At 44.6% G+C, this 23,569-nt stretch overlaps 2 protein-coding genes and 1 pseudogene across 34 annotated transcripts in view; all 3 read left to right on the forward strand.

Annotated features, from left to right (window-relative positions):
• STK36 (serine/threonine kinase 36) overlaps positions 1-4,118 on the forward strand; it is a 33,352-nt gene extending 29,234 nt beyond the window's left edge. For 5 of the 11 annotated variants that reach the window (XM_078328504.1, XM_017973728.4, XM_078328505.1 and 2 more), the window contains exon 27: positions 3,921-4,118. In XM_078328504.1, coding sequence (XP_078184630.1) covers positions 3,921-3,968 — 48 coding nt within the window. In that variant the 3' untranslated portion in view covers positions 3,969-4,118. Of the gene's footprint in view, positions 1-1,501; positions 2,268-3,920 lie in introns of those variants that run through there. The other 6 variants (XM_035305718.2, XM_008999495.5, XM_017973725.4 and 3 more) reach the window with 2 other exon arrangements.
• Positions 4,119-4,990: 872 nt separating this feature from the next.
• Positions 4,991-5,768, forward strand: LOC100409260 (vesicle transport protein SFT2B pseudogene; annotated as a pseudogene).
• Positions 5,769-11,292: 5,524 nt separating this feature from the next.
• TTLL4 (tubulin tyrosine ligase like 4) overlaps positions 11,293-23,569 on the forward strand; it is a 43,581-nt gene continuing 31,304 nt past the window's right edge. For 21 of the 23 annotated variants that reach the window (XM_078328525.1, XM_078328524.1, XM_078328522.1 and 18 more), the window contains exon 1: positions 11,293-11,521. The gene's annotated coding sequence lies outside the window, so the exon portion shown is untranslated. Of the gene's footprint in view, positions 11,522-23,379; positions 23,429-23,569 lie in introns of all 23 variants that reach the window. The other 2 variants (XM_078328513.1, XM_078328516.1) reach the window with 1 other exon arrangement.

Below are 23,569 nucleotides of genomic sequence, written 5' to 3' on the forward strand. Positions count from 1 at the left end.
TTGTCTCTTCTGCACAATTTTCTTTTTCTTTTCTTTTTTGAGACAGAATCTCACTCTGTCATGCAGGCTGGAGTGCAGTGGCACGATCTCAGCTCATTTAAACCTCTGCCTCCCAGGTTCAGCTGCTCCCAGGTTCTCGAACTCCTGACCTCAAATGATCCACCCACCTTGGCCTCCCAAAATGTTGGATTACAGGCGTGAGCCACCCTGCCTGGCCATGATTTTCCGTATTTAAAGAGCCCAATAGGCCAGGCTCTGTGGCTCACACCTGTAATCCCAGCACTTTGGGAGACCGAGGTGGGTGGATGACTTGAGGTCAGGAGTTTGAGACCATCCTGGCCAACTAGTAAAACCCTGTCTCCACTAAAAATATAAAAATTAAGCCGGACGAGTTGGCTTACACCTGTAATTCCAGCACTTTGGGAGGCTGAGGTGGGCAGATCACCTGAGGTCAGGAGTTTGAGACCAGCCTGACCAATATGGTGAAACCCCATCTTTTAAAAAAAAAAATTAGCTGAGTGTGGTGGCAGGTGCCTGTAATCTTAGCTACTTGGGAGGCTGAAGCAGGAGAATTGCTTGAACCTGGGAGGAGGAGGTTGCAGTGAGCATAGATCATGCCTTTGCAGTCCAGCCTGGGTGACAGAGGGAGAATTTGTCACATACACACACACACACAAGGGCCAGGCGCCGGTGGTTCATGCCTGTAATCCCAGCACTTTCGGAGCCCGAGGCGGGTGGATCACAAGGTCAGGAGATTGAGACCATCCTGACCAACATGGTGAGACCCCATCTCTACTAAAAATACAAAATTTAGCTAGGTGTGGTGGCGCATGCCGGTAATCTCAGCTACTAGGGAGTCTGAGACAGGAGAATTGCTTGAACCAGGTAGTTGGAGGTTGCAGTGAGCCAAGATCATGCCACTGCACTCCAGCCTGGCAACAGAGCAAAACTCCATCTCCAAAAAAATAAAAATAAAAAAGAGGCAATTTGAAATCACACATCTACATATGGTAATACAAATTATGACATCTCTAAGTGATAACATTGGGAAGTTCATACAGAACAGAAATTTGACAGGGTGGTGAAGATCTTATAGGGATCTTGTGCAATCCATGGGGAAAATAATTGTTAGGATTCTTGGTGGTAATGAAGTTAGAACCCACTGGTCTACATTGACGGCTAAGAATTAGACCTTTTGGCTTACTGTGAAATACTGCTGCATTCATTAAGTCTTCCTGGGGACAAGTAAATGTGTCCCTTAATGCTTTGGTTTCATGGTCTATAATCAAAGAGAATGGAAGTAGACTTCTGGTCCTGATGATTCCTGTCTCCAAGGTTTCTTTTCTCCCATTCAGTCTATTCCAAGTCCCCAAGAGCCCATTTTCTTTTTCTTCTTCTTGAGTAAGAATTGCTGGGTAAGTGAAAGTCCTCTGCACCTGTCCCAGACACCACCATTTCTAAGCCTCATGTCCTGTTCTATCATCTGTTCTCTATCCTACAGGTACTGGTGTCCCTGGGTGCCAGTGAGAAACTAGCCTTGCTCTCTCTGGGGAATCAGTCACTGCCACACAGCAGTCCTAGGCTTGCCTCTGCCAAACACTGCAGGAAACTCATTCACCTCCTGAGGTCAGCCTATAGCATGTGATTCCAGATTCCTGGGGTCCAGCCTCCAACTTTGGTTGCCCTGCTGTTGCCAACTCTTCCTTATTCTACTACACAAGCTACCAACTCAACCGAGAACTAAAGAGACTAGAAAAGAGATAAGCTGCCAACTCAACTGAGAACAAGAAACTAGAAGAGATTTATGTTTAAAGCTTCTTCCTTCTCCCAGATTGAGGATGATTTCAACCAGTAAATTTTATTGCTGCTGGTGCCAGAAAAGATTCCTTTCCTCTCTACATCTAGGGGCCTTTTCTCCAATAATGTGCCTTTAGCTTTAGGGATCTGCCTCGTGGAAAAACCTCTACCTGAAAGATCTCTTCCTTTTTAGAGCTCCTTTAATCCTCCCAGCAGATTTTTGCCTTAGACGTGCTGGCCCCAGGACAGTGATGAAGAGAGAGCCTGTCTCAGCTCTAGGCTGTGGGGATCAATGCCATCAGTCCATTATTGAGGGATTCCTCAGTGCTTAGCCAACATTCCTATTGGGAGGTGGGGGTGGAGAGTGTATCTTTTTTGGTTGGGGTGTGTGTGTGTGTGTGTGTGTGTGCATGTGTGTGTTTGGTAGTTCTATTTGTAAACTCTTTTAATAAAAATTGTGCCTCACCATACTTGAAGCTCCTGGGACAAGGGTTGGGAGGCTCAACGTGTCTTTTAGCTTCTATGTGGTGTTGGAAGTGCTGGTGTCCTGTTCACACAAGATCCTGATCTGGCAGCTTATTTACATCTTTTCTTGCCTTCCAATTTCCTCCTTCCTAGATGAACTACATATGGGTACATACTTTCTTTTCTTTTGTTTTTTGAGACAGAGTCTTGCTCTGTCACCAGGCACCAGGCTGGAGTGCAGTGGTGCAATCTGGGCTCACTGCAACCTCCACCTCCCGGGTTCAAGCAATTCTCCTGCCTCAGCCTCCCAAGTAGCTGGGACTACAGGCGCACACCACCATGCCCAGCTAAGTTTTGTATTTTAGTAGAGATGGCGTTTCACCATTTTGGTCAGGATGGTCTCAATCTCTTGACCTCGTGATCCACCCACCTCTGCCTCTCAAAGTGCTCACAGGTGTGCACCACCACGCCCGGCCAGTTACCTACTTTCAAGGCAAGGCTGGTGGAGCTGAAATAGAAAAAGGTAGGATTCAACAGAGCAGTAAATTGGGTTACTCAGACTTAGTGACTAGTTTTACTATTTAGTGGAGTTCTAATATGTAGGGAATCCAAGCTGCTTTAGAAGGGTAGCTATTATAGAGATTGTACAATTTACCAGAAAGGGCTTTTAGTCAGATCTGTTAGTTAGAATTGTAATCTAACGGGAAGCACTGGAAAATCTTAACTCATTGGATAGCTTAGAACAAACTTCCATTTCTCCATCCATAAGTTTTAAGGAGATTCCTTTTTGCTCTTCCTTAAATTCCAGTTGTTTTAGAAATGAAAGACAAGTAAAGTGCCCTTACATTTTTTTTTTTGAAATGGAGTCTCGCTCCCTGCAACCTCTGCCCCCTCAGGTTCAAGTGATTCTCCTGCCTCAGCCTCCTGAGTACCTGGGATTACAGATTCATGCCCCCATGCCCAGCTAATTTTTGTATTTTTAGTAGAGACAGGGTTTCACCATATTGGTCAGGCTGGCCTCAAATCCTGACTTTGCTGGCCTCGGCCTCGCAAAGTGCTGGGATTACAGGTGTGAGCCACTGTGCCTGGCCTAGTGCCCTTACTTTTGTAAGAAATTTAGTTTAATCCTCATCTTTATTGTCCACTGTGTTTACACTTTAGCAAAAATAATATTTTTCTAGGGAACACCATAATTTCCTCATATCCAAAATATTTCAATTCTGTTCAATGTGTGTGTGTGTGTATATATATATATATATAAAATAAATATATAACATATAACATGTATAATATAGATATATATTATTGAGACAAAGTCTCATGCTGTTGCTTGGGCTGGAGTGCAATGGCATGATCTTGGCTCACTGCAACCTCAGCCTCCTGGGTTCAAGTGATTTTCCTGCCTCAGCCTCCCGAGTAGCTAGGATTACAGGTACCTGCCACCATGCTCAGCTAATTTTTTGCATTTTTAGTAGAGATGGGGTTTTACCATGTTGGCCAGGCTGGTCTCAAACTCCTGACCTTGTGATTTGCCAGTCTTGGCCTCCCAAAGTGCCGGGATTACAGATGTGAGCCACCGCACCTGGCCTTCAATGTATATTTTTTTAGTCCTTTCTGTGTGCCAGATACTATTCTAGTTTTTTTTTTTTTTTTTGCAGCAGCAGTCAACCTTTAATGTCCAAAAGAGGCATGGATGCAGAGCATAGGAGATGTGGCAGGGTCTCAGGCCCTGCTCCAGAAATGAGGGAGAGATGAACACAAACCAGACACTTTCAACTGGCCTCACAGTCTGGGAGGGCAGGGGGAAACAGATTTGGACATTCATAAAAAAATAAAACCTAAAATCAAGCACTCAATTTTGTGCCCATTGAAGGGTTTGATATAAGGAACTCAGTCAACACCCAGGTCCCCCCTCCCCTGCCAACATCAAAAAGCAAGCTCGGCACACACTAAGGGCTTAGGGAGGGGCATTCTCCCGCCTCCCCACTAGCCCCAAGAATGGACTTGAAAATAAAATAAGTTGGGTCCCCCACCCCTCACATTGTCAACCCTACAGGAGAGTTTTGAAGGCGACTCATGAGAATCAGCAGCTCAAACGGCAATGACCACCCCACCCCAAGCCCCACCCTACTCCTATTGCATTAACAGACAAGATTTCCCCTGCATCCTCCTTGGAATCTCCTCCCCTCACAGCCCTGCTCCTTCTCCTGCTATCTGGCTTCATCACTGCAAGACTGACCTCCGCCAAGGCTCCCCAGAAGCTCCTCTCAGCTCTTTATCACTTCCATCCTCACCTCCCACCAGAGACTACAACCATCCAGTCACTGTCCCTCTGCACAGAGACCCAGCTCCAGAGCAGATGGCAGCATGGTCATCCTGTCCTGGGTGGTCCTCCTAAAGCCTTCCCAGGGAGCAGATAGCCAGAGAGCAAGCAGAGTGTCTGGGCTAGATGACAGCAAGGAGGGGACACCTATCTTTAGTTCCAAAACAGATATTCCCAGAGGCTTTTAACATAAAGGCCCACTTAGAACTGTGTCCCCTACCTACCCATACACCCTAGAGATTCCACACTGTCCTGCCCCCTCCCTCCCCTCTACCCCAAACCCCCCACACACATATATATATATATATATACATACACACACACAGACACAGGAGAATTAAGGGAGACATCGATTTGGTTTGATTGCTAACACCTAACTAAGGAGGGAGGCGGGCGTGGGCGCGGGGCATGCCGGGCGCCCCCAGGTGGGCAGGTGCCTGGGCGGGGCGCGCCGCGGTTGGCGGCTGCAGAGCACCCGGAAGAGCCAGCAACTTAGCGAGCGCAACCGGCTGCGGCCGAGGGGCTGGAGCCGGTGGGGACTGGGCCGCAATTGACAGGCTGAAGAAGGTGTTGAGCGGGCAGGACACGGAGGACCGGAGCGGCCTGTCCGAGGTTGTTGAGGCATCTTCGTTAAGCTGGGGTACCAGGATAAAAGGCTTCATTGCGTGTTTTCCTATAGGAATTCTCTGCTCACTGCTGGGTACTTTTCTGCTGTGGGTGCCCAGGAAGGGACTACACCTCTTCGCAGTGTTTTATACCTTTGGTAACATCGCATCAATTGGGAGTACCATCTTCCTCATGGGGCCACTGAAACAGCTGAAGCGGATGTTTGAGACTACATGTCTGATTGCAACTGTCATGGTGCTGTTGTGTTTTGCACTTACCCTGTGTTCTGCCTTTTGGTGGCATAACAAGGGACTTGCACTTATCTTCTGCATTTTGCAGTCTTTGGCATTGACATGATATAGCCTTTCCTTCATACCATTTGCAAGGGATGCTGTGAAGAAGTGTTTTGCCGTGTGTCTCGCATAATTCATGGCCAGTTTTGCGAAGCTTTGGAAGGCACTATGGACAGAAGCTGGTGGACAGTTTTGTAAATATCTTCTAAACCTCTGTCTTACAGACATGTGCCTTTTATTCTGCAGCAATGTGTTGCTTGTGATTCGAACATTTGAGGGTTACTTTTGGAAGCAACAAGACATTCTCGAACCTGAATGTCAGTAGCACAGGATGAGAAGTGGATTCTGTATCTTGTGGAGTGGAATCTTCACATGTACCTGTTTCCTCTCTGGATGTTATCCCACTGAATTCCTATGATTACACACCTGTTAAGCAGCAGCAAAAAAAAAAAAACAGTGCCTATTGGCTGGGCGCGGTGGCTCACGCCTATAATCCCAGCATTTTGGGAGGCCGAGGCGGGTGGATCACGAGGTCAACAGATCGAGACCAGCCTGGTCAACAAGGTGAAACCCTGTCTCTACTAAAAATACAAAAATTAGCTGGGCATGGTGGTGTGTGCCTGTAGTCCCAGGTACTTGGAAGGTTGAGGCAGGAGAATTGCTTGAACCCAGGAGGCGGAGGTTGTGGTGAGCCGAGATCGTGCCATTGCACTCCAGTCTGGGTAACAACAGCGAAACTCCGTCTCAAAAACAACAACAACAACAACAACAACAAAAAACAGTGCCTATCATAGAGTTTCCATTCTGGTTGGGGAGATAGTGAAGTTTATTAAAAGAAGTAAATTGTATATAGTTTGTAGGAAGGTGATAAAAGCTCCGGAGAAAAGCAGGGAAATGGGAATAAGAGTGCTGAGTTGGATGGTCAGGGCAGGCCTCACTAAAAGGTGACACTTGAGAAAAGACTTGAAGGAGGTGAGGGAGTGAGTCATGCAGCTGTTTGAGGGAAAAGCCTAGGCCCTGAGCTGCAAGCATGCTTGAGGAGCTATGAAGAACCAGTTTGGATGAAGTGAGTAAAGAAGGCAGAGAATAGTAGAAAATGAGACAGGAAGGTAATGGTAGGGGCCAGATGTTGTAGGCTTTGTAGACCTTGGTGAGGACTTTGGCTCTTACTTTGAATGGAGGAGGCATTGATTGGAGGCTTTTGAACAGAGAATGATGTGATCTACCTTGCATCCTAGAAGGATCACTCTTCATTCTGGTCTTGTGAATGGCTATGGAGATAGGGGAGGATGGGAAGCAGGCTAAGTGGTTAGGAGGCTAGTGTAATATAATCCAGGCAAGAGACAGTGGTGTCCTGGATGGTGACTGGGGTGATACCAATGGAGTGGTAAAGTCATCAGATTCTGAATATATTTTGGACATGGAACAAACAGGATTTCTTGACTGGTTGGATGTGGGGGTATAATCAAAAGAAAGCAGTCAAGGATGACTCCAAGGTTTTTGGCCTGAGCAGTTGGAAGAATGGAATTGCCATTAACTGAAATGGAGTGGTAATAGGTGGAAACAAGTTCAGTTTTGAACATGTTGTCTTTTAGTTGGAAATTTTTGAACACACACAAAGGTAGAGAGGTTGGTTGAGTGTACTCCATCACTACTTGGGCAGCTACCATGTCTACTCTTTTTTTTTTTTTAGACAGATTATTGCTCTGTTGCCCGGGCTGGAGTGCAATGGCACGATCTTGGCTCACTGCAACTTCCACCTCCCAGGTTCAAGTGATTCATTCTCCTGCCTCAGCCTCCAGAGCAGCTGGGACTACAGGCATCTGCCACTACACTTGGCTAATTTTTGTATTTTTAGTAGAGATGGGGTTTCACCATGTTGACCAGGCTGGTCTTGAACTTCTAACCTCAAGTGATCTGCCTGCCTCGGCCTCCCAAAGTGCTGGGATTACAGGTGTGAGCCACTGTGTTTGGCCCAAGATTTTTTTTTTTTTTTTTTTTTTTTGTTAAAGACAGGGTTTCACCTATTGGTCAGGCTGGTCTTGAACTCCTGACCTCAGGTGATCCCCTTGCCTCAGCCTCCCAAAGTGCTGGGATTACAGGCATGAGCCACCATGCCCGGTCCAAGATTCTTAATATAAAACACTTCCCTCTACTTTTGGGAGCTACAATTTGATTGAATAAACCAGATCATTTGAGCAGTAGGCTTCCTCACATTAGATTTGGCTGATTATATATTGGGATGTCATTTATTCCATTACAGTATTCTTCATATTTCCTTTAAATTGGTCATTGGCTCTGGATAGATGAAGACATTAGAAACGCTTTTCTTCTTATAAATTCTGTTGCTCAAATCTCCTGTGTCTATTCCCAGGCAATCAGTCATCCACACTCTTGCCTGTCTGGATAAAACTTGTCTAGGCAAATACATTATTTTAAAATCTAGATCGTTTTCCTAAAAGATAAACTAAGGGGAGTTAACCTTAAGTAAGAATTATTTATTTTTTTCAAATAAACAATACTAGTTTGAAATATCATTTTTTAAAAATTATTTAAAAATTCAAAACCACAATCAGGTGAAATATCATTCTTATCTGTTATTTAAACAATTTGTTATAAAAAATTAAACTTTTTTGACTAGCACATAAAGCAATAGTTGGTCATTTTATGTGGAAACAAGAAAACACATCCGTGTCCATGAAAGCATTCAATCTAAAGGATTAGAACAAGGATTATCAACAATTTTACATCTAGTGATTACTGTACAAGGGACTGACAGGAGAGTACTAAGAGAATTTGAAGTGAATGTTTTGTGTAATGCCTGGAATTCAGACAGTATCTGGAAAGTTTGAGGATTTGTGCTTGTGTTTGATTTTGTATGTATGAGCACGTATGTGTTTTAACTTTTTTGGTGGTGGGGAACTTAAAGTTTTCAACCATATAAAAGTAGAGAGAATGGCATAATAAACCCCTAGACCCTGATCCTACAGATTCAGCTGTCATCAGCATTTTGCCCTACTATCATCAACATTTTGGCTGTATGTACTATATTCCTTTTAAAAATTTATTGGCCGGATGTGGTGGACCTCCCATCTCATCATAGCCAGGAACTCAGTTTTTAAGGTTGCTCCAGTGTCCCCTTAGCCAAGAGGGAGGGTCCATTCAGTTGGTTGGGGCATAGATTAGAATTTTTATTTTTCAGTCTCAAAAATGTCATGTTACAGTTTGTTTGAATCAGGACCCAAACAAGAGGCATTCATTGCATTTGTATATATATATATATTCAAGATGGAGTCTTGCTCTGTCACCCAGACTGGAATGTAGTGGCACGATCTTGGCTCACTGCAACTTCTGCTTCCTAGGTTCAAGTGGTACTTTTGCCTCAGACTCCCATGTAGCTGAGGACTGCAGGCATGCATTATCACACCTGGCTAATTTTTGTATTTTTTGGTGGAGATGTGGTTTCACCATGTTGCCCAGGCTGGTCTCGAACTTCTGACCGCAAGTGATCCTTATTGCATTGGGATTACAGGTGTTAGCCACTGTGCCTGGCCAACATTTGAATATATTTCTTCTTCTTTTTTTCTTTGAGATGGAGTCTTGCTCTGTCACCAGGCCTGAGTGCAGTGGTGTGATCTTGGCTCACTGCAGTCTCCACCTCCTGGATCCAAGCAATTCCCCTGCTTCAGCTTCCCTAGTAGCTGGGACTTCAGTCCGGCACCACCATGCCTGGCTAAGTTTTTGTATTTTAGTAGAGACAGAGTTTCACCATGTTGGCCAGGATGGTCTTGATCTCCTGACCTCGTGATCTCCCTGCCTCAGCCTCCCAAAGTGCTGGGATTACAGGTGTGAGCCGCTGCGCCCAGCCTTGAATATATTTCTCAAATCTCTTATAATCTAAAACATCTCCCCCCATTTTTATACCCCGAAATTGTTGAAAGAAGTCATTGATTCTTACACTGGCCCACATGCTGGATTTGTCTGATTGCTTTCTTGCAGTGTTATTCAGTTGTTTCTCTTTATTTCCCGTAAACTGGAAGTTACAGCCAAAACTTGATTAGATTCACTCAACTTTTATTTATTTTTTTTTTACAAAAATATACTATACTTCATAAATATTGCTGTACAATTGCATCACATCAGGAAACATGCACAGCTGTCCCATGTTTCATGATCTAAGATTGATTAGTACATATAGGTAATCTTCAGTGTACATCCTTCAGTGCAAAATTCTTCCATAAACATCTAATAGTTTTAGCATCCATCTGCGACTGTTGCCTAAATAAGTTATTTATTGAAATCATTGCTCTGGTCCAGATTGTTTTCATGAGATTAGTTTTAATCTTTGTCCCCTTTATTTCTATTTCTGTAGCCAGTTGCCTAGGAAAGATCCTTTCATCTTTCAGCTTTTTAATTTTTTAAAAATTTTACTTTACTTTTTTTTTTTTTGAGATGGAGTCTTGCTTTGTCACCAGGCTGGAGTGCAATCTCGCCTCACTGCAACCTCCACCTCCTGGGTTCAAGCGATTCTTCTGCCTCAGCCTCCCGAGTAGCTGGGACCACAGGCACGTGCCACCACGCCCGGCTAATTTTTTTTTGTATTTTTAGTAGAGACAGGGGTCCCACCATGGCCAGGATGGTCGTGATCTCTTGACCTCGCGATCCGCCCGCCTCGGCCTCCCAAAGTGCTGGGATTACAGGTGTGAGCCACCGCGCCGAGCTTTTTTTTTTTTTTTGGAGATAGAGCCTTGCTCTGTCACCAGGCTGGAGTGCAGTGGCGCGATCTCGGCTCACTACAACCGCCACTTCCAGGGTTCAAGCACCTCCTGCCTCAGCCTCCTGAGTATCTCGGACTACATGTGCGCATCAGCACACCTAGCTCATTTTTGTATTTTTAGTAGAGACGGGGGTCTCGCAGTGTTGGCCAGGATGCTCTCGATTTCTTAACTTTGTGATGCGCCCTCCTCGGCCTCCCAAAGTGTTGGCATTACAGGCGTGTACCACTGCGGCCGACTAGCTTTCTTAGATCTCCAAATCTGTCAGGTCTACGGACATCTGAGACAGGCATGATCTGTCTTGCCTGGGGAGCTAACGAGATAAGGAATTGAGTATTTCCTAACTTTTACACTTGAAGGTCATAAAGCAGGTAAATGGTTTTAATTTTGTCCTGCTGGGTGTGTTGGGGTTAAGGAAGGGTTGGTTAGAGAGGCAGAGTGAAATTGGGCAATCTCCCCTTTCCTGGGGTCAAACTCAAAGGCTTTTCACTAGAAATTCTTCAACAGAGCCTGGGCTCCTTGATTTTGAACTGAGGCAAGGCCAGAGAAAGTCCAGGCCAGGTGTGGGGGCTCCCGTCGTAATCTCAGAGACGGAGGCTGACGCAGGAGGATTACTTGAGGCCATGACTTTACGACCAGTCTGGGCAACATAGTGAGACCCTGCCCTAACAAAAAATTAAAAAAAAAATAGTCGGGCATGGTGGCGTGCAGTAGTCTCAGCTACTCGGAAGGCTGGGGACAGGCGGATAGCTTGAGTCAGGAGTTCGAGTTCGCAGTGAGCTATGATCCCGTCACTGCACTCCAGCCTGGGCGACAGAGCAAGATTCTGTATCCAAAAAAGAAAAGAGTCCATAGGGATTAGGTGGAATCAGAGTAGAAAGGAAGAGTCCCGGATTCTCAGAATGGAGCCTTTCAGAGGTTTAACCCCGAGACTACATCTCCCAAAATTCCGCTCGCCGGATCCCGCCGTACTGAAAAGACTGCGCGTGCGCGAGGCGAGTGACACCCCGCCCCCACAGGCCCCACAACCCCCGAGATTCCCCGCGCTTGACTCTCGCCGGCTACTTCCAGACCCTCTGTCTGTCCGCTGGGGGCGCGCGCAGTGTGTGGCAGGCGGTACTGGCGCTGGCGGCCGAGTGCGCGGGTCACGCGTGGTAGTGCGTGGTTGCTAGGGGCGCCTGAGGCCGCCTGCTAGCCCAGCAGGCCGAGGGAGGAAGTAGCGTGGAGCGGGTGTCGAGCTGGGGCGAAACTGGATCCCCTAGGTGAGTGCGGCTGCGGAGCGAGGGGAGCCGACCCCAGACCTTCCGCCCGTCCCACACTCCCGACCTCCCTCTACCCGACTCCCTTCGCGCGGGTCCCCAGCCCTCCGGCCGCTCTCGCCCCAGCCCCGCTTCCTCCCGCCACCTCTCGTCTCCGAGCTGGCCGGCGAGCGGCGGCCTCCTACCCCGCCGGGACTTCGCGCCTGCTCGCGCCCTTCTCCCCTACGCCACGCCCTGCGAACTTAGTCGGCCTCGCTGTGCCGGAACCCTACTCCATCCCCTCATCCTGGCCTTCTTGCCTCCTCTGTCCCGCCGCGCTGAGGTTTAAATTCTCTCTGGATGTGAGCCCAATCTCCTCGCAGGCTCCAGGGCCGAATTTAACGTGGATCTACTTTTTTACTTACCCATCCTCAGTATCTGTAGAGGAATACATTCCTAAACTCTACAGATAGAAACAGGATCTGAGATCAGTGGAATTTAATTCTTCGTTCATCTATTCCTTTATTTAATCATTCACTAAACAATTTTTAGTAAACACTGACAAACATTTAATGAGCCTTGCTACAATGGAAGGGATTGAGGGGATAGAGTGGCTAATAGCGCAAGCGTGTTTTCACGGAATTTATAGTCTAGGAGATTTTTAATCAAGTAGATGAGCATTTGCTGTACTGCGGTGTGGTAGAACAGGAGATACTTAATCTGGACTTAGAAAACGACGTTATTCCCATTCCTCCTGGTCTTCACATTCTCATTCTGGATCTAGGAAATGTTTTAATCCTTCCTTGATGGAATTGTCTTTGCTTTCTCAGATACTCCAAATCACCTGTTCCTTAACTTCAGCACCTGTTGATTTAGCCAATCAACAAGCATTTGGGGGGACCCTTTGGGACAGTGTTCCATCCCATCCTTATGTTTCTTGCACTGAATACTGAGATACTGTTTGCATTAAAACCACCCACTTGGTGCTCAGAAAGCAGCTACTTACTGATTGAAATGAATCAATCCTTGAAAAATTATCAAGTGTTTTCTGGGAATGAAGAGGTGGGAGGACATTCTAGACACACAGAAGCTTTAGAAAAAATACAGCAAGTCCTGAAAAGAGAACTGGAAATGGTTTGACAGACCTGAGCTAGTTTTGGAGGGAGCTATCCAGTGACAAATAGAGGGAAGTTAATAAGGGTTAGATGACAGAGGGCCTCGGATGTTTTGCTGAGTTAGAACTATATCCCAGGAGCAGTGGAGTGGTTTCCAAGCTAGAGTAATCAGGGTTTTAGACTTCCAAGGGATACACTTGCAAGTCTAGCTTTAGATGAATACATTTCCAGATCCTCAGCTTCCCAGTGAACTCTTTTTCTAAAACTGCCCTTACAAAAAAAAGGGGATGAGGCTGTATGTGGCAAACCCCTCACACTTTCCAATATGGTGTATTGACCTGAGTGTAAAAATGTCCTAGATACAAACTGAGATATTTATTTTCAGGAACACCTCCTTTAGTGATTTAAGTTACCTTCCAACCCAGAAGGATGCCCAATACACAATCCCATTAGTGTAAAGTGTGTTCCTTGTTAGGATGTTCTGAAAAGAATGTAACAGTTAAATGTAATGGGAATGTCTTTTGGGACAGTGGGGTTTTTAAGTTATTTTGGATAAAACTTGTGTAAAATGTTTTAAAGAAATTTCTTTTAGTGTAGTGTGTGGTATTTGGGAGGCTGAGGCAGGCTGATTGATCGCTTGAGCCCAGAAATTTGAGACCAGCCTGGGCAATGTGGTGAAACCTCTTCTGTACAAAATAAATAAATACACACACACACACACACACACACACACACACCCCAAACATGGTGGCGTGCTCTTGTAGTCCCAGCTATTTGTAGGCTGAGGTGGGAGGATGCATTGAATCCAGGAGGTCATTCAGGCTGGAGTGCCGTGGTATGATCATAGCTCATTGTAAACTCCAACTCCTGGGCTCAAGCAATCCTCCCACCTTACCTTCCTGAGTAGCTGGAACTATAGGCATGTGCCACCCACCTGGCTAATTTTTTAGAATTTTTAGTAGTAATGGGGTCTTGCTCAGGCTGGTCTCAAATTTCTGGGCAGTGATCCTCCTGCCTCAGCTTCCCAAAGTGGAGGGTTTTTTTTTTCTTTTTTTGAGATGGAGTCTTGCTCCATCACCCAGGCTGGAGTGCAGTGGTACGATCTCGGCTCACTGCAACCTCTGCCTCCTGGGTTCAAGCAATTCCCCTGTCTCATCCTCCTGTGTAGCTAGGACACAGGCACCTGCCAACACGCCTGGCCTAATTTTTGTATTTTTAGTACAGACGGGGTTTTACCTAGTTGGTCAGCTGCTGAGTATTGTCTGCAGGTGCAACACAGTGTACCTAAACATTGAAACATAGAAAAGGTTACTGAGAAAATATGGAATTACAATCTTATGGGACATTGTCTTCTATGGGCACTATCTGTTGACCGAAACACTATGTGAGGCATGACTGGAAAATACTGGTTCACTGAGTTATGCAGATCTCCATGTCACAGTTTATTATATAGGGTCAAAAACATCATATTATCACCACAGTCTCTTCAGAGAAGTAGTTAAGTATTAGGAAGCAGTCAAACTCCTGATGGCAGTTACCATTTTGCCAAAGTTCTAATTTTTTTGGGAAGCTCAAATTTTATCATTGGCAACAAGTACAGTCAGTTGTTTTCCTTGAAGTGACAGGCTTACTTTGTTTCATTTTCCGGAACCTTTGCCAAATACCAAAGTCTGAATAACTATCACTTGTCATTCATTCTTTCAAGTAAACATGGTGTTCCACAGAAAAATCCTGCAATTCAAATAGTCACAGAGTGCTTTATCAACACGTTCTGTATACAGCATAAATGTCTTATATGTACTTCACATTTTATCACACAGAATATTAAAGAGCATACTCGAGGATTGAGATTTAATATAATTTACACTGGGTCATCAGGTAAACCTGGCCTGTATTCTTTCACTATGTGGTGGAAAAGTGTAGTGGTGAAGAATGTAACTTGGTGCCATTGTCTTGATTCATGCTAAGTCACCAGCAGTTTTACTCATTATTGCTTTTGCACTATCAGTGGAAAGGTCAGCACAGTAAAAAGGCAAATAACATCTTAGGTTTTTTCTTTTTCTTTCTTTTTTTTTCAAAGACAGGCTGGAGTGCAGTGGCATGATCATGGCATACTGCAGTCTCGACCTCCCATGCTCAGGTGATCCTTTTATCATAGGCATGCACCACCACATCTAGCTGATTTTTTTGTATTTTTTTTTTTTTGTAGAGGCAGGGTTTCACCACGCTGCCCATGCTGGTCGTGAACTCCTGAGCCCAAGCAATTTGCCTACCTTGGCCTCCCAAAGTCCTGAGATTACAGGTGTGAGTCACTACACCCGGCTATCTCTTAGTTTTGTTATGAAAGTAGTTTTTACCTAACAAGACCCCTGAAAGGGTTTTAGGATCCCCTCAGGGTCTGCAGACCATGCTTTGAGGACTGCTGCTCTAGAGCCCAGCTGAGAGGGAGGAAAGAGATTCCTTCCTGAAGCTGATAAAGGGCAAGGCTTTGAGTCATCCAGTTACATAAAGTCTTCCACTGATTTCACTTTTCAGTAGTTTGTAGATTTACCTTCCTCAGCTCTTGTGTCTTCCTCGGGTTTGCTCACTTGTTTGGCATTCCTAAACCGTGCTCTGCAAGAGCTACCTGTGACTTCACTAATCTTATACAGACCCACCCTTCTCACTAGGCTGTGTTCTTGACCTTCCTCTCTTAGGGCTTTAAGAGGTGTATTGTTCCTTCAGCTTTCCTTAGGGACAGAGAGCTTGGGATTTATCTCATAAGAGAAAATGGATCTGATTCCTACACTTCCCCTCTTTCTATTTGGTTCCAGGTAAGTCAGTTCTGTCTTCTAACATAACTGTTGGGGATTGAGGGAAATCTCATCAGAGTTCTTGTGGTCTATAGACTGAACCATTTCTGATGTCCTGAGTTCCCCCAGTGACCTAGGGAAACAACTCGTTGAAGGAGGAAAGGGAAACTGCATTTCCCAAGAGCCACACTCTCTTACAGTATAGGAGAGTGATTTAATCAGTGGGTCATGAATAATTGCTTTCTCTAGAAATAGATACCTTGTTCAAGTTGGTCTGGGCCTGGTCCCTGGAGACTTGTTGGTTTGCGACAACAGCAATAGATGTTCTAAAATAGGCTACCAATCATTCACAATCCTTTAAGGAGGAAACTTGAGGGAAAATTACCCCGTAAAGATTGGAGGACAGGACTGCATAGGCAGTTTCTGAATGCTACATGAAGATAACAGTGTAGGATGTTCATATTCCTGAAACTGGGTATTTGAGAAGGGGAGAGTCTGGAGCCACGGCCATCAGTCAGGATGCTGCCTTAGTAGTCCTGTGCTTAGTGTTGGAGCGGTTAGAGACTGGGCCAAGGCAGCCGTGCAAATGGAAAGGGATGTTTGAGGCCATTTTGTTAATCTCTGCAACTCTCTGCAGTTCTTTATTCTTGACTCCTATCCCTTTATTCAAGTTCTTTTTTTTTTTTTTTTTTAAAGATGGGGTTTCACCATATTGGTCAGGCTGGTCTTGAACTCCCAACCTCAGGTGATCTGCCTGCCTTGGCCTCCAAAGTGCTTGGATTACAGGCGTGAGCCACCACACCCAGCCTCAAGTTTTATTTTTAACAGTTTTGTGGAGGTATAATTCACGTTGAACATATCCATTGTTTCCAAGTCAATTGTTTTGAAAACTTTGGAAGCCTTAGTGTTCAATGAAGTTGTTGGGGGAGGAGATGGGCAGTATTGCTGATAGGAGGCCAAAGTGGACCAGGGTTCTTCTCACCCCCTTCTACCAGAGTGGCTGTGCATTTGAGGTTATAGATATCCAGAGATTTCCTACCAAAGCCATCATGAAGCTTACAGGGCATATCCATGCAGTAAATGAACAGTGGTGCAAGATAGCCTTGGCAAAGTATCACGTGAGAGAGACACACAACAGGTGCTCATGGAGAGGGGGGGTCTTGAGCTGGGTCTAGAAAAGGTAAATAAAATATGGTAAGGATTTGCAAGGAAGAAGCTTAGTGGAGTAAAGCCCTGCAGACAGGCATTTGAAACGTTTATTCCAGGCATTTAGTGGAAGACCAGTGCAGTTCACACAACAGTTCACGATAGGAGGAAATGGAAATAAGCCTATAAAAAAATGGGGGGCCCTCATGCCTGTAATCTCAGCACTTTGGGAGGCCAAGGTGGGCAGATCATGAGATCAGGAGATCGAGACCATCCTGGGTAACACAGTGAAACCTCATCTCTACTAAAAGTACAAAAAATTAGCTGGGCACGGTGGGGCGTGCCTGTAGTCCCAGCTATTCGGGAGGCTGAGGCAGGAGAATGGCTTGAACCTGAGAGGTGTAGGTTGCAGTGAGCCCAGATGGCACCACTGCACTGCACTGCACTCCAGCCTGGGTGACAGAGTGACATTTCATCTCAAAAAAAAAAAAAAAAAAAAGATTAAGGATTGACCATGGAGTCTTGTGGACCCAAGCTAGGAAATCTTACATGGCAGTCATCTGGAATGCTCCTTAAAAACTGCCCGTTCATGGCCCTACTCCACACCAACTGAATCCTCTTGAAGGTGAGTCTCAGGACTTTGCATCCAGGTTATTCTGATGCAGGTGGGCCACCACAAAGTTTAGCAAGTGCTTGTGGACCATTTTTGAAAAGGGATTGACCTGATCAAGCAATACAGCAAAGTTAATATGGAGGCTGCCTGCAGGGTAGAATGAGGAAGGGCACACCTTGGAGACACATGCTTCATTTGATGCTGTCGCAGTAAGTCCAGATCTGTCCGGGGTGCAAATAATAAAAGGAGGAAGAATGCTAAGTAGACAGAGTGTCTTAAATTTCATGACTGGTTTCTGTTTGGGGAAATAAAGGAAGAAGTCAGAAATAACTTAGTTTTCCTCTTAGGTGATTTGGAGAAAGAAGGGTCCACTCAAGGAAGTGGGATGACCAGGAGTGGAGAGCTAGTTTGACACGCTAGATTGACATGGTTGGACATGCATTTGGAAAGGTGGAGCAGGCAGTTGGTGATGCAGACATAAAACTTGAGAGGACAAGTCTGCAAAATGACTCTTCTGCAGATAATAGTTGAAATTGTGAGAGCAGATTGATTTGATGTGGGGGAGGATAAAAGAACTGTGGAGGATTTTGGATTGCCCTCAGGAGGAGGAAAAGATGCTATTGAAGGAATTGGGTACAGCTGTGGCAGAGTGCATGCACTGAGTCAAAATAGCAACAAGGGGCTGGGCGAGGTGGCTCACGCTTGTAATCCCAACACTTTGGGAGGCCGAGGTGAGCAGATCACCTGAGGTCAGGAGTTCCAGACCAGCCTGACCAACATGGAGAAACCCTGTCTCTACTAAAAATACAAAATTAGCCAGGCATGGTGGCACATGCCTGTAATCCCAGCTACTCGAGAGGCTAAGGCAGGGGAATTGCTTGAACCTGGGAGGCGGAGGTTGCGGTGAGCTGAGATCGTGCCATTGCAGTCCAGCCTGGGCAACAAGAGCAAAACTCCGTGTCAAAAAAAAAAAAAAAAAAAAAGCAACAAGGAGAAGGTGGTAAAAGGGGAATGCCTTTTTTAAATGAAAAGGTCCAACTTGTGGCTTTGCTGATGTAATATTGTGATATAATAAGAATACATAATTGGTGTGAGCCCCTGGTTCCTGGCTCCTAAAACCTTCAGAATTTCTAAGTGATAAGTGTCTTTTTATATGCTAATGAGATGACTGATAGCTGGGGACTTCTGAATAGCCTCAAGATGGGAGGCTGGTTGTTGCCAAGGGAACCAACCATGTGATTAGAGGGTTGGAACTTTCAGTCCGCAACTTCTGGGAAGGGGAGTGGAGCCAAAGATTGAGCTGACCACCAATGGCCAGTGATTCAATCTGTCATGCCTATTCATGAAACCTGCATAAAAACCCAAAAGGACAGGGTTTGGATTGTTGAGCACATGAATGTACCTGGAGTGTGGTACTCGCGGTAAGAGCATGGAAGCACCAAGCCCTTTCTCACATCCCTTGACCTACGCATCATGTATCTCTTCCATGTAGCTGTTCACATCTGTGTCCTTTGTAATAAATATATAAATGAAAGTGAAGTGTTTCCCTGAGTTCGGTGAGTTGCTCTAACAAATTAACAAACCCAAAGGGGAAGGTTTTGGGAACCTCAATTTACCCCAATTAATTAATTAATTAAGAGATGGGGTTCTGCCATGTGGCAGAGATCTACCTGACCTACCCACCTTTGCCTTTCAAGGTGCTGGGATTACAGGTGTGTGTCACCACGCCTGGCCAAGGAACCCCAATTTTTGGCAAATCAATCAGAAGCACAGGTCACAATGTGTGCCTAGCAGTTGGCGTCTGAAGTGGGAGCAGCCTTGTGGTACTCAGTCCTTAACCTGTGGGATCTGATGCTATCTTTAGGTAGATAGTGTCCGAACTGAATTACAGGATATCCAGCTGGTGGCCTCTGGAGCATTCCTTGGTGTATGTGCCTCACACACATTTTGATGACCAGAGGTGAAATATTCTGTGCTGTATTAAGAGTGACTATGTAAGAGAGTGAAGAAACTTCCCACCCCCTTAGCTAGTCATAGCTGCTGTAGATGTATTTGTTATTCAGCAAATATTTGTTGAGCTCTGATTACCATTCTAGGACTGGATATAAACTCTGTGAACAAAGCCCCTGTGCTCAGAGAGCTTTCATTTTGAAAGACAGTTAGCAAAGAAATGCATAAATAATGGAAATTTTTATTTTATTTTAAAATAGCCAGGCCCAGTGGCTCATGCCTGTAATCTCAGCACTTTGAGAGGCTGAGGCAAGAGGATCACTTGAGGCCAGGAATTAAAGATCAGCTGGGGCAACATAGTGAGACCCTGTCTCTATTTAGAAATAAAAATTAAGGCTGGGTGCCGTGACACATGCCTGTAATCCCAGCACTTTGGGAGGCTGAGGTGGGCAGATCATAACATCAACAGATTGAGACCATCCTGGCCAACATGGTGAAACCCTGTCTCTACTAAAAATACAAAAATTACTTGGGCGTGGTAATGGGTGCCTGTAATCCCAACTACTCTGGAGACTGAGGCAGGAGAATCGTTTGAACTCGAGAGGCAGAGTTTGCAGTGAGCCAAGATCGCACCACTGCACTCCGGCCTGGGTGACAGAGCTGAGACTCCATCTCAAAAGAAATAAAAAATTTAAGAAAGCTCAAAAGCCAGGCATGGTAGCTCGTGCCGGTAATCCCAGCACTTTGGGAGGCCAAGGCAGGCAGATCATGAGGTCAAGGGTTCAAGACCAGCCTGGCCAACATGGTGAAACCCTGTCTCTACTAAAAATACAAAAATTAGCTGGCTGTGGTGGTGGGCACCTGTAGTCCTAGCTACTTAGAAGGCTGAGGCAGAATTGCTTGAACCTGGGACGTGGAGGTTTCAGTGAGCTGAGTTCGTACCATTGCATTCCAGCCTGGGTGACAGAGCGAGACTCTATCTCAAAAAAAAACAAAATCCTCAGAAGTTAAAATTAGGGCCAAGTGTAGGGGTTCATGTCTGCAATCCCAGCACTTTTGGAAACTGAGGCAGGAGAATCTCTCCAGCCCAGGAGTTTGAGACTAGCCCTGGCAAGATAGCAAGACCTCATCCTACAAAAAATAAATGAGCTGGGTGTGGTGATACACACCAGTAGTTCCAGCTACTTGGGAGGGTGAGGTAGGAGGACCATGAGCCCAGGATATCAAACCTTGTTGACCAAGTAACCTGGTCTCAAAAAAACAAACAAAATAAATTAAAATTATTGGAAAGGTATACACAGATAAGTCTCTCATCTGTGTCTGTTTCCAACCTCATTGGTAATTTTTTTAAAAAATTACCAGCTTCTTTGTTCATCTGTTTATTTTTTTTTAAAGCCAACTGTAAGGAAATATTAATACATAATAATTTTAGATAGCAGAGGAATGAAATGGAATAAAACAAGGTAATGAAATAGGGGGCTGGGTGCAGTGGCTCTCACTTGTAATCCCAGCACTTTGGGAGGCCAAGGCGGGCGGATCATGAGGTCAGCAGATCGAGACCATCCTGGCTAACACGGTGAAACCCCGTCTCTTCTAAAAATAAAAAAAATTAGCCGGGCATGGTGGCATGCACCTGTAGTCCCAGCTACTCGGGAGGTTGAGGCAGGAGAATCAGTTGAACCTGGGAGGTGGAGCTGGCAGTGAACTGATGCTGTGCCACTGTACTCCAGCCTGGGCAACAGCAGTACTCGTCTCAAAAAAAAACCAAAAAAACAGGGAATGATGGGGGTAGGACAATATTAGATGGGGTTGACAAAGAAGGCCTTCTTAGCTGAATATTGAGTGAAGGAACTAAGTAAGCTAGCCATTTAGAAATCTGAATGTTTTGGAGGGAACCACAAAGACCTAGGGAAGAGAACGTTCCTTATGAGGGGAAGAGTGGCTCTGGCTAAGGTCAGAGAGTCAGGAGTCAGATAACATAGTCCTTAGAGCCATCAGATGGTCTTAATCTGTGTTTTAAAAAGAGGACTGTGTTTTGAAAAGAATAGCCACTGTCTGGAAAATAGATAATATGCAAGCAAGGAAATCAGCAGGTGAGAGATGATGGTAGCTTGACTAAGGTAATGACAGTGGAAATGGGGAAGAATAGATGGATTCAAAGACATATGTTTGAAGCTGTAATGACTTGTTGATGGATTGAGCAGAACTGAAGATCTGCTGAGGTCGGCGTGAAAGCAGCATTATGATAGGCATGTCGGGATTTCTGTGTTGTATGGCTGCCACGGATTGGGCCCCTTCTGTCTGAATATTTGTTATTGAAATCTTTGTGCAATTACAGCTTATTTCTTGGCCCTGACTCTGAAAGATTAATTTGACAAGAGAGGGATGTGATTGATGTATTCTTCTCTCACTTCCCCTAGAATGACTTTGTTAGAATCTGACATCCCCGCCTGATTTCAAGGAGATTCACAGATAACATGTTCCCTTCTTTTGAATAAAAGTGGTTACAGAAACCCTTGAGCTTGCCACAGTGCCCCCTTGTTTCCTTGACTCTGACTGTAGCCCTCAAATCCTTATCTCAGCCTCTAGGTTCGTGTTTCTTTGCTGCATGCTGACAGCAACTGTTTTCTCAGTTCAGGTACAACAAGGACTTGGGTTTATTCGGATGCGAGGTTTTATATAGAATCACATTTAGATAGCATTTTTCCCTGTAAGTACCGGAGAACTCCTACTCGCTTGTGTGTTGATGGGCACAGAGAAAGTGCTTCCATTAAACTTTATCTGCCAGGCTTGAGTAATATGCCTTTCCTTGAACTCCCCTTGAGCCAGAGTGCACAGATTCACTGGCTGGTTAGAGAAGTTGATGAATGGGTACAAATACACGTTCAAGACGATGCATTTTTCCGTGGAAATTGCAGAAGAGATGATATATCCTTAAGCGCATCATATGAGGCACATAATGTCATCATGATCAGTAATATACAAATTGACATCTGCCTTATGATATGATGCAGCTGAGGATATATCATCTCTTCAGACAAAGCCAAATGGAGTCTTGTTTCTTTAGAATAACCGGTCTGTAGTCTTGAAAAGTGTCAAGTTCATTAAAGAAAAAGAGGCTGAGGAACTATTACAGATTAAAGGAGACTAAAAAGATACGACTGGTGAATACAACTTGTGATCCTGGGCCAGATAAAGGACATTGATAGGACAACTCGCAATATTTGGATAAGATCTGTATATTAGATAATAGTAATATAGTTTATATTATTATCAATGTTAATTTTTTGGGTATAAGAGAATATCCTGGTTTTAGCAAACTTTTAGGAAGTATTCAGATGGAAAGGGGCATCATGTCTGCAGCTTACTCTCAAACATTTCAAGGCTGGGCACGGTGGCTCACGCCTGTAATCCCAGCACTTTGGGAGGTCAAGGCAGGCGGATCACAAGGTCAAGAGATCAAGACCATCTTGGCCAATATAGTAAAACCCCGTCTCTTAAAAAAAAAAAAGTTTTTCAAAAAACTCAGTTCACATAGAGTTATATGTGAGAGAGAATATTAATGAATAATTGTGTTAAAGTATTAACATTTAATGAATCTGGGTAAAGGGTAAACAGGAAATCTTTGTAGTATTTTTGTAACTTTTGCAAGTCTGAGATAATTGCAAAATTAAAAAAAATGTTTTAAAAACCTGATTACTACTAAAGGAAAGTTTGGTTTTCCTCAGACCAGAAGACAGGTAGCACACCAATCAGCTTTAACTTTTCTTTGAAATTATACTGGTAGAAATGGATTTTAACAGTGAATGATTCAAGCAAATGATCTTATTTTTGCTCCATTGCCTGAAACAGGCCTAGTTTTCCTCCTACTCTTCCTGGCCTCTGATAACCACCAGTCTATTCTCTATATTGTGAAATCCACTTTTTTAAGCTCCCACTTAAGAGTAAGAACATGCCATATTTGTCTTTCTGTTCTTGGCTTATTTTACTTAACATAATGACCTCTAGTTCCATCATGTTGCTGCAAATGATGGAATTTCATTCTTTTTTATGGCTGAATAATATTCCATTGTGTATATATACCACATTTTCTTTATTCATAGTCCATTTACATTCAGTGTTGTTGTTGATAAGTAAGGACTTGCTACTGCCATTTTGCTGCTTGTTGTATGGTTGCTTTGTAACTCCTTTTTTACTTTTTTTGTAGTTTTTTTCTAGTAATATGGTTTAATTCACTACTCTTTATTTTTATTGGATTTATTATAGGTTTTTACACTGTGGTTATTGTGCGACTTACAAAAAACAGCTTATAGATGTAAGTTATTTTTTTATTTGATTTTATTTTTTATTGAGAAAAGTTTTCACCCTGTTATCCAGGCTGGCGTGCAGTGGCGTGATCATGGCTCACTGCAGTCTCAATTTCCTGGGCTCAGGTGATCCTTCTACCTCAGCTCCC

This window comes from Callithrix jacchus, chromosome 6 (genome assembly GCF_049354715.1).
Source record: "Callithrix jacchus isolate 240 chromosome 6, calJac240_pri, whole genome shotgun sequence".
In the NCBI taxonomy this organism is placed as follows: Eukaryota; Metazoa; Chordata; class Mammalia; order Primates; family Cebidae; genus Callithrix; species Callithrix jacchus.